Source organism: Alexandromys fortis, unplaced genomic scaffold, assembly GCF_014885135.2.
Source record: "Alexandromys fortis isolate MF-2015 unplaced genomic scaffold, M_Fortis_MF-2015_v1.1 scaffold_9, whole genome shotgun sequence".
Classification (NCBI taxonomy): Eukaryota; Metazoa; Chordata; class Mammalia; order Rodentia; family Cricetidae; genus Alexandromys; species Alexandromys fortis.
The window spans coordinates 19039570-19050758 of NW_026067892.1; the positions used below are offsets into that span (position 1 = coordinate 19039570).

At 48.5% G+C, this 11189-nt stretch overlaps 1 protein-coding gene across 1 annotated transcript in view; it reads right to left on the reverse strand.

The window, feature by feature from the left end:
* Npffr1 (neuropeptide FF receptor 1) overlaps window positions 1-7700 on the reverse strand; it is a 25071-nt gene extending 17371 nt beyond the window's left edge. The window contains exons 1-2 of the mRNA XM_050142904.1: window positions 7616-7700; window positions 7273-7359 (exon numbers count right to left, since the gene is read on the reverse strand). Of these exons, the coding sequence (XP_049998861.1) occupies window positions 7273-7359; window positions 7616-7700 (172 nt within the window). The remainder of the gene's footprint in view (window positions 1-7272; window positions 7360-7615) is intronic.
* Between the last annotated feature and the right edge of the window lie 3489 nt (window positions 7701-11189).

The following is an 11189-nucleotide window of genomic DNA, read 5'->3' on the forward strand; positions in this document are numbered from 1 at the left end:
TCTTCTTATTCTTCTCTCTCTCTCTCTCTCTCTCTCTCTCTCTCTCTCTCTCTCTCCCTTCCTTTCTTTGTTTCAAGGCAGGGTTTCTTTGTGTAGCCTTGACTATCTTGGAACTAGCTTTGCAGACCAGGCTGACCTTGACCTCCCAACATCTGCTTACCTCTGCCTATTGAGTGCTGGGATTAAAGGTGTGCGCCACCACTGCCCGGCTATACCAGGTCTTTTTATTTCTCATTTTTTCAGCAGCTCTCTGGTGTGTGTGTGTGTGTGTGTGTGTGTGTGCCTTTGCTGTTTCACCCATCAACACTTGTATTCAAAAACACGTCCCTTCAAGTCCTTTGCTTCTCCTGGAAACTGAATTGCTCTTATCTCACATATGAAGGGTATTCCTCAGCCCCTTGAAAGGGATTCCAAACTAGAGAGGTGCATGTCTCAGTGGTTAAGAGCACTTGCTCCTTTTGGAGAGGATCTAGGTTTAGTTTTTAACACGCATGTATTGATTCACAACCATCTGCAACTCTAGTTCTAGGGCATCTCTTATCCTCTTCTGGCTTCCATGGGCACCAGGCGCATACATGACACACATGGTACACATATATGCAGACATTTACATAATTTTTCTAAAAAAAATCTTTTAAGAAAGGTAAGTGGAGGCTGGGCGATGGTGGCGCATGCCTTTAATCCCAGCACTCGGGAGGCAGAGGCAGGCGGATCTCTGTGAGTTCGAGACCAGCCTGGTCTACAGAGCTAGTTCCAGGACAGGCTCCAAAGCCACAGAGAAACCCTGTCTCGAAAAACCAAAAAAAAAGAAAAATAAATTTAAAAAAATAAGTAAAAAAGAAAGGTAAGTGGAGGTGGAACAGACTTAAAGGGGACAGAGATGCCATCCTTTGGGATGCTCTGGGTCAGGCTGAACATACACTTAGTTTCCTGTCTATCTAGTTTCCTGTCTAGGCTCTGGTGGCTGCCTCTTCCGGGTCAGCTTGCTCAATCCCTCAGTACCACACTGCTCCGCCTATTTCACTTCCTAGTGAACACATAGAAAGTTGTTGCCTTCCTCTACACAGAATACATCTTAGCGGAAGCTGCCGTGCCTCATTTGGTTTCAGAGGCTACCACTACCTGTCTAGTGTATGACTTAGAACACAGAGATGCTGAATGAATGCTGGTACCTAGTTCTAAGGGCAATGAATTTTCCTCCAAGTACTGCTTTAGCTGCCATACATTGGCTCCGCTTTCTGCTCTCTTCATGGTTACTGGCACTTTCAAAACAGGGCAGGGGTGGTCTTGCACAACTTAGGCTGCTCTTGATCTTCCTACCTCCACATTCCAAGTGCTGGGATTACAGGTGTGCATCTCCTTGCCATTTATTTATTTATTTATTTATTTATTTATTTATTTATTATACAGTGTTCTGCCTGCATGTATTGCCTGCAGGCCAGAAGAGGGCACCGGATCTCATTTTAGATGGTTGTAAACTACCATGTGGTTGCTGGGAATTGAACTCAGGACCTCTGGAAGAGCAGCCAGTGCTCTTAACTGCTGAACCATCTCTCCAGCCCCTCCTTGCCATTTTGTAACATGTGTCTTATGCAGTACCAAACTACCTCTGGCCAGGAAGGAAGAATTCTTTTCATGTCTCAGGAAAACCAAAGCTCAAAGACAAGGGGACTTGCTCTCAGCATACAGGGTGGTACAGTGAATCTGCCCTTGGTTGACCTCAGGATTCATGGCCCACCAATTAAGCTGGGGGACATGTTTCAAGTCAGAGCCTCCACTCTAGCTCTGTCATCTCCATAGTGTCTCGTCCTCTTTGAGTCCATTAGGCCACCTCTAATGCTCTCAAGTGTCCAATTAGGGCTCCTACTAATTAGGAGAGAGCCATGACTTCCGAAAGCCTGTGAATGTCTCGCAACAAGAATACCACAAGAATCATTTAAAACACCACTCAAGCCGAGCAGTGGTGGCTCAAACCTTTAATCCCAGCACTCAGGAGGCAGAGGCAGGCAGATTTATGTGAGTTTGAGGCCAACCTGGTCTAGAGAGTGAGTTCTAGGACAGACTCCATAACTACTGAGAAACCAACCAGGTCTCCAGGCAAGCGTGGTGGTACATACCTGTGATCTCATCACTGGGGACGTGAAGGTAGGAGGATCCAGAGTTCAAGATCATCCTCAGCTATGCATAGAGAGTTCGAGGGCAGCCTAGGCTACGTGAGACCTTGATTCAAAGCAAACAAAAGACAACACTGCCTGAAGAAGTGCAGACAGTGGTCAGAGGCAGCAAAGCCATTCCGGACACAGCTAAGGAGCAAAGGAAGAAAACCTAGCTCTTTTGGGGTCTGCTCCTGCATGACACTTCCTTATCACATGTCAGCACCCAGAGCTTCAGTGTCCCTGTCACACCAGTGGGGTTTCTTCTCTCTCTCTTCTCAGCAGGGTCTTGTTTAGGAAAGACTGTGATGGAGCTGGAGAGATGCTTAGCAGTGGGCAGCGGTGTAAGAACCTGAATCAGGTTCCCAGCGCTCACCTGGGGTTGGGGGCTGGCGCTGCTCTGGGGGTGTCTGACACCACTGTCTTTTGTTTGATATGGCAGGGGTGGGGGTTTACCAGGCCTCATATGTATATACCCACACATAGACACACATAATTAATTAAAACAAGAACAACAACAAAAGCCAGTAGGATATGGTGGCACACACACCTTTAGTCGCAGCACATGGGAGGCAGAGGCAGGTGGTTCTACTTGAGGCCAACCTGTTCTCCAGAGTGAGTTCCAGGACAACCAAGGTCTACACAGAAAAATTCTGTCTCAAATAATAATAATAAAATAAAAGAAAGATTTAAAAAAATACTTTGATAAACTTGCTGCTGAATGAGGAAATGACTCAGGACAGTTCTCCAGACTGAGTCTCTGAGCCATTTGCATTTCAAAAGCTGTCAGCCCTTAAATCTGAAGTGCTACAGTCTTCGAGCAATTTCGGTTGCTAATGAGAGCAGCAAAAGGCTTTGCCTAGACCGAGCTTGTGGCTTTCATGTCCGTGTCATCTAAGTAGAACTAGTAGAAACTAACCATGTTCCCCTGCTCACACCTCGGTTCCCTTGTTCCCTCACTCGGCACTAGACAGCTGCTTACTTGGGACCCTCTGGGCTCTCGGAGCTAGAACCTTTGCAGTTATTGGTCGGGTTGGTTTTGGAGTCAACACACTTGGCTGAACAGAAAAATATTCTTTCTCTCTCTCTCTGACAGAGTCTCACGTGGCCCACGTGGGCTTGTACTTAGCCAAGAATGACCTTGAACTTTGGGTCTTTCTGCTTCCAGAGCTGGGGACTGCAGGTGTATGCTAGGAAGTCCGGTTTTTATCAGGTGCTAGGGATTGAACTCAGGCTTCGCTAATGCTAGTGAGTACTCTACCTCCGGAGCTACACGCTCAGTGTCTCTACTCGGGCTAGCTGTGAAGGTTTTCAGCTAGGAGGAAGCCACTGCATCAAAGTCCAGGTGGGATGCAGTGTTCTTCCGCCTCAGCCTTCATCAGGCACCCTCTAGTGGCACCAGGAACGATGCAGGTGCTCTGCAGATTGTAGTATCTGTCTTCTGAGGCCCCAGCATCCCCCTCCAGGTCACAGTTCTGATCTAGCTACTCAAGAATTCCACTTGTGGGGCGTGCAAGCTAGATCTGCAGGAAAACGCACTTTGCACACGAGTCTGGCAACCTGAGTTCCTCTCCAGAACCCAGGTTCAAGTGAACAGGGAAAGTCAAGTGTGGCAGTCCACACCTTTAATTCTAGCACTTGGAGGCAGGGGAGAGGCAGATCTCTGTGAGTTCAAAGCCATCCTGGTCTACACAACAAGTTCTAGAACAGCCAGGGCTCCATAGAGAGACCCTGTCTTTAAAAAAAAAAAAAAAGTGTACGATGAGAACTGATTCTACAAAGTTGTCCTCATTGTCCCCTGACCTCCACGTAAAGCTGTGACTAATGTGGGAGCCCCCTCTGTATGCTGTGATTATCACTGATAAATAAAGAAATTGCTTTGGGCCTATAGCAGACGTATAGGGGAACAGAGATAGGCAGGGAAAACTAAGCTGAATGCTGAGAGAAAGGAGGTGGAGTCAGAGAGAAGCCATGTAGCCCTACCATAGACAGATGCCAGAACTTTAGCCAGTAAGCCACAACCACATGACGATACACAGATTAATAGAAATGGGTTAAATTAATATGTAAGAGTTAGCCAATAAGAAGCTAGAACTAATGGGCTAATGGGCCAAGCAGTGATCTAAATAATATGGTTTCTGTGTGATTATTTTGGTTTTGGGTGGCTGGGACAAACAAGAAGCCCCCTCCAACATGTGACGTGCAGGCTTTGGGCCTTGCCGTGTAGATCAGGCTCGGACTCACGGACCTCATAGAGATCTGCTTGTTCCATCTCCTGAGTGCTGTGATTAAAGGCATGCACCACCACACCTGACTTCCACCTCGTTTTCACAGCCAGGTCTCGCACCGAACCTAGAGTTTGCCATTTCAGATCTGGACAGCAAGCGCGCGGCCTCTGCTTCTCCCTGCCCACCCTCCTCCCTCCTCCTGGGGCTGAGACGATAGACACACGCCTCTGCCCCTGGCTTTTATGTGGGTGATGAGGGTCTGAACTGGAGTGGTCGGGCTTGTGCCATAAGCCTCTTACCAACTAAGCCATTTCTCCGGGTTCCAGCCTTAAATCCTGAGCCTGTCTTCTTACGGCTGTTTGGGCTCCTAGCTACAGATGTGCAGAGCATGCCTCTTCTATCCCCTCTCAGGCACCAGGGGCTGCTGCCAAGACTTTAATGACACCCCTTGCTGTCAGCCCTCTACTTCTCTTGTCAGTGCTGAGTGTTCCATGAAGTTCATGCAACACTGCCATAATCCGTCTGTTTACCTCCCGAGACAGGAAATTTGGTGTGATTTGCTCTTACATCGGCTCCTAATGAACATTGGATTATTTTCATTTTCTTTTTCTGGCCCCCCTCTCCCCGGAAATTTGTGTTTGTTTTCCTGAGCTGGAGCTCAAACCTTGAGTCCGAGGCATGCCAGGCAAGAGCTTGATTGCTGAGCCCCAGCCCCAGCCCCAGCCCCAGCTCCAAAAGTATTCTTCTTATTCTCATCATTCTGTTTATAGTTCTTAAAAGACGTGCATGGTTCCAAGCACCACAAAAGACAGAGGGAAAGTCTGAACAGGAACACCCTGGGATACACCTGCTGGAACAATGTGTTTAATTGTGCTACACCGTAGTCCCTTAGCCCAGAGATGTCAGCCGGGGCAATGGGTTCCTCAACTTGCCGGTGCCCCATCCTGCCTGCACCTAGGGTCTCTCTGCTTTGTTTTTTGAAGCCATAGCAGGAACAACCCAGAACTTATGGAGTGGAATAACCTTCAACCAGTAGAGAGAGGCAAGCAGCAACTAGAGCCTAGTCTCATTTAGCCCAGGCTGGCCTTGAACTTGCTAGGTAGCCTCTGCCTTCCAAATGCTGGGATTACAGGTATTCACTAGCAAAGTCTAGTTAAGGAGTTGCTGAAGGATAGAACCCAGAGCGTCCCTCATGCTAGCCAAGCACACTACCAACTGGCCTATGCCCCCAGCTCCTCTTCTTTTTGCTCTCTCTCCCTCATGCCTCATCTCTGCTTCCCTGAGGTAACTCCCAAATGAACTCCCTATTCCTAAATCCTTGTCTTACAGGAGGCCAGGGAATCCAAAGAAGATGGTAGTGACTCCTGTATATGAATTTCATTAATAGCTAGATAGAGATAATAAAACTATGTAACTTTGCATAAGGGGATTATTCTGCATGTATTCTAAACTCAGCTTTCTAATACTCTACTGTGTTCACAATATAAAATCACTTAACGATCAGTCCACAGAAGACGATGAATACATTTCCATGTCAATAAATAGAATCATAAGCACAGTCTGTCTCCCCAGCTCCCCGTGTCAGGGACTGAACTCACGGCTTCTTGTGCCATTAGCCCAGCCCCCGGCTCATAAGTGCCTTCTCTAACGATGCCACTGCAAGTACACCTTTGACTTCATTTATTTAGTTTGCAGTGTCTAAGTGAACACACGCAGACTTTGGTAGACGTGCAGAATGGCTTCCTCTGCATAACACCGAAGCTGTGCTCTGGCTTTCTCGTCTCTCAAATGTTCACTCTGCGTTCAGTAATTTTCTCTGGCATACTAAGAGGCGAGCATTTCACTCAAGCAGTTCCGTGGGTTTCAGAAATTATCTTTCCATCTTTTTTGAAAATCAGGACAGGTGCCCATCTTCGGGGCTTTTTTTTTTTTTTCATTTGCTGTAATTTCCTCTACAGCGATGATTATATCTGCAACTGCCTCTGGGTCCCTGGGATGCCATGTGTCCAGGTTTTGAAGGGTGAGCTTGCTTGTTTTCTGTCCACCCCCCGCCCCCAGAGTTTTAATCCTCTTCCTCTCAGGTCAGTCAGAAGCCCCAAAGCCCCCAGCCCTGAGCAGCTCTTGCCTCTTCCCAGCACTCATTGCGCTCTCTCTCTCTCTCTCTCTCTCTCTCTCGTTGGGGACTGTGGACCCCCAGACCCTGAATTTCCTGTGACTGTGACCCCCTGCCTGCTGGAGTAAACACCTTGTTTTCCTACGCTTGCAGCTGCTCTGAGCAAACAACTTGTTCTGCAGCTGTTCTGAGCACGAGACCCTCAGGAGTTCCTGATGGCAGGGGAGTGGTTTCTGGTGGGCTTGCAGCTGAGAGTTAGGACGTGGACATTAGTCAAGAGCCCCTATATAAGTTGTTCTGGAACACAACAAAGTGGACATTCTTGGCGTTACCCGTGTCTTTGTGTGTGTGTGTGTGTGTGTGTATGTGTGTGTGTGTGTGTGTGTTTCAATCTTCAGGTCCTTGAACAACTCGCGTACTGTAGCGTGTAGAGCAGGCATGGTACGCTATCTCTTTTTCTGTTCTCTCTCTCTCTCCCTCCTCCCCTCTCTGTCTCTCTGTCTCTGTCTTTCTCTCTCTCTCTCCCTCATCTGCCTCTGCTTCCCGAGTGCTGGGTTTAAAGACGTGCATCACTGCCCGGCTAGTAAGTGCTCTTAACCACTGAGCCATCTATCTCTCTAACCCTTAACCTTGAACTCTTGATCTTTCTGTCCGAGCATCCCATGCCTGTACCACTAGGTCCAGTTTTCCTTAACTCAGCGTCAACACACAGCAGGCTCTGACCTCTGCTGGCCTCTCCACGATCTTGAACAGCTCCACTTTCCCTCTGGCCACTTACACATCCTCTTTTCCAACCCTGGGCCTTTGCTCTTCTCCTCCTCCCTATTGTTGGGCCAAAATGATCTCAGGGCCTGTACCTCGAGGCCTGTAGAACAGAGAAAAGACTGGCTCAAAGTTTGAGTGGGGATAAGACAGCAAAAACTACATAAAGGCCCCTCCAGCCAGGGGGAGGGTTTAGCTGCCTCTCATTGGCTGGAGGTACCCTTACATCACAGGATGTCGCTTACCCTTTATAAGCAAATGCTCACAGTATAAACTGAGTTCCTCTTTGACTCAACTCCCTGTTGTGTCCGGTTGTCCTGCATCATGGGGCTGTGGGAATGGGCCAGTAGCGCACCCACCTTTCCCTGGGGAATAAGGAAGCTCAAGGAAGCCTAGCACCCATCTGCGCTCGAAAGTCTTCCTGGTGAAGCCAAACCTGACCATACCGGTCCGTCCATTGTGTTCTTGAATCTGCCAATGATTTATTTAAGGGTTTGCTGTCTTTCCCCCTGTGCTTAAGAGTCCTCTTCTGGACTGTAGGGCTCTTATTGGGAAGTGTCTCCAGTGTCTCTGGTATCTTGTCAGTGCCTGGTTCTGGTAAACAGTTCAATAAACAACCAGTAATAATAGGACAGATCAATAGGTAGAGGAAATTTCCAGAAACCTTTCAGGCTGGATCCTCGCCTGCCTCCCATACTCCCTTTGCTCAACCCTCAAATGAGCTCATTACCTAGTGTCTGTCCCTGTGAGGTGTCTGGAGTGACCTTACCCACTTCTAATGTGTCAACGCTTGGGTATACATCCCAAGACTTAACCCAGCACTGCACAATCCCAGGAGAAAACCTTTCTAGTCCTGTCAATCTCCCCTGACCCAGTGCCCTCACAGCTCCGCCAGCCTGAACCCCACACCAGCAGCCGGAACCTCATTAACACTCTTCACTCAGCCTTTCTGGGACCTGCCAGCTGCCCCTACGATTACATTCTGTGAACTCTTCGTCCGCTGAACCCAATTACATTCCCCAATTGGATGCGTTTCCCAGAAGCTTCTGGACATAATGATGGCTGCCTCTCAGATACCCTGAAGAGCTTAGGAGATCACACCTGCACCAGCAAAAGCTGGGCGACAGAGGTCAGAGCGCAGTCTCTCAAAGTGTGGTTGTTCACTGCCAGTATCACAGGGAACTCCTCAGAGAGTCCCGGCCTTTTCCCTGACTCAGAGAACCAGAAACCAGAGGGGCGGGGGAATCAATAATCAAGACAGGGTTTCTCTGTATAGCCCTAGCTGCCTCGGAATTCGCTCTGTAGACCAGGCTGGCCTCGAACTCACTGATATCCACCTGATTCTGCCTCCTGAGTGCTGGGATTAAAGGCGTGCACCACCACTGCCCGGCCTTAACAATCTGTTTTACTTATTTATTTTTCATCCCAAGAAAAAAAGTAACTTATTTTTATCTTGTGTGTAAGAGCGCTTTGCCTGCATGTATTTCTGTGCACCATGTATGTGCCTGGTGCCAGAGCAAGCCAGAAGAGGGTGCCAGATCCCCAGGAGCCGGAGTTACAGATGGTTGTGAGTCACCATGTGAACGTTAGGAACTGAACCAGGTCCTCTGCAAGAGCAACAAGTGCTCTCAACCACTGAGCCATCTCTCCAGTCTCCCTCTCTGTTATCTGTTATTTTTCTTTTTGTGTGTGCATGTGTTCATGTGTGTATGCACGTTCACATACGTATGTATATGAGTTTGGAAGCCAGAGGTCAATGCCAGGTGCCGTCATCAACTGCTATGTACTCTCACTGAACCTGGAGCTTGCCAGTTTGGCTAGCTTTGTTGGCCAGCAGGTCGTGGGAATCCTCCTGTCCTTGGCATGCAGTGCATGCCACCTCCCCTGGCTTTTTGACATGGTTTCGGGGGCAAGGTATGACTCAGGTCCCCCTCGTGCTTGTAGCAAGCACTTTACCTGTTGAACCATCTCTGCAGTCCTTATTTTTGCTATTTTGCAGTGCCGAGAATTGAACCTAGAGCCTCATGCTTGCTAGGCTCTATCACTGGGTCCCACCTCCCAGCCATCTGTTTTAAATTCTAAAGCATTAGATAGGATAGAGTACTTGCCTATCCATGCACAGGGCCCTGGGTTCAATCTCCAGCACTGTCAAGTCAAAACAAACAAACAAAAAAATGAAAGCAAGCCCCGGGTAGGGTAGATCATGTTACTCCTAGGAACCAGATCCCTTTTACTACAATAGACAGAGGTCAGAGGTCAAGTTCCCTTGATGCAGGTTACTCTAAGGGCAGCCTAGTAGCAGCGAAAGACCTGTGAACAGGAAGCAAAGTCCAAATGAAGGAACCTGGCCCAGGCCGAGTCTAGGTGTGCCCCAGAGTACACAGTCTTCTTACCAGCGATAGTATCATTGGCGCCACCTTCTGGTTTGTCCTGGTAACACAAGGGAGTTCAACCCCAGACCCACTTCTGAGAGCCTATTGGTGAACCCTGACACTGGAACCGCTGAAGAATAACCAATAACCACTCTAGGGGCTGCCAAAGGCACAGAGCACAACACAAGACATATGGCTAATAACCACACGAAACAAAAAGTTCAGACTCATTGGCAACGTGAGAGATGCCCTTTAAAAAAGAACTCGGCGTAACCTTTTCATCAGTCAGATTGGCAAAGGCAGAGGCACTCTGAGAGGTTCGAGTGCGGCTGCGCACAGCCGGGGCGGTGCGCCAGTCAGGGAGCCTTCGGACTGAGGCAGACGTGGCCAGTGCCCCAACAAGTGACTAACTCCCAGACCTGCCACTCCACTCGGAGAGGGGGGTTGCCACGATGTTTAGAAGGAGGAGGTCCGGTGGCGTGAGGAAAATATTGACCTCGGGTTGTAATGGTCACGAAACAGTATAAACACGCACTATTAATCTCTATTCCATATCAAATGTTTGTATGAAAACTGCAGATGACTTTCTATTTTGACTGACAGTATTTGTCCACAGGGGGTGGCATTTATTCAGAAGATTTTTTTTTTTGGCTCCCTTCATTCCAAGTTTTTATTTTGACTTCTCTGATCACAGGGAAATGGAAACAGGAGATAAAATTCTGTTGATGCCAATGGCTCTCCAACTCATGCCCCGCCACTCTGCTTTTCAGGAGGCATTTCTTCTACCCCCCTCCCCACGCGGGTCAGATCTGAAGATGGCATTTGGGAACGCTTCTTCTAAAAGCTCCTCTGATGAGTCCCATATGATTTGAGAGCCACCGACTTGTGCCGTCCCTGCCCTCGAGCACCAAGCTTTAGTGAGGCTTAACACTTGGGGGTCACCAAAGTCTTTGATGTACTTTGATGCATTTTTGCAGAGGCTTTCTAGGGCTTTCTCTTGATCTGGCATGAAATGCTTCCAGTCCAGGAGGCAATTATGGTCTCTGAATGTGTTGGATCCTCTCTAAACAGAGTACACTCTTTCAGGGGAACGTGGGCACGGACAGGTGCCAACTTCTCTATATCCACTGCCTGCCTTTTTCCCTGCATGCAGCCTTTGAGGGGCTGTCAATCAGAAGTCTGCACCCATCCCTGGCCAAATGACAGCCAATGAGAATTAGTTTGCAACTTAAGTTGATTGTCTTGCGCCTCTGAGAAGGGTAACAGAGTCCAGGTTCAACACCCCATGGATAGCGTCAGGTAGGAAGAACTGTTTACAGGAGCCTTTGCGGTTTCTGTCCCCACATTCCATAGCCTCTCAACAGGCCGTGTGCTCTTCCATGGGGACAATGCCGTAAGGACAATGATTAGGGATCAGAGAACTGGGCCTGAGAGCTGGCACCCAGTGACTGCCAATCATCCATTTTAAGAGAACTCGGGGGAACAGCAACCTGGCTTGAAGAGGAGGCTTGGGACTTTATCTTACAGCTAATTAAAAAATGCTTCTTAGGCCAGACAGTGT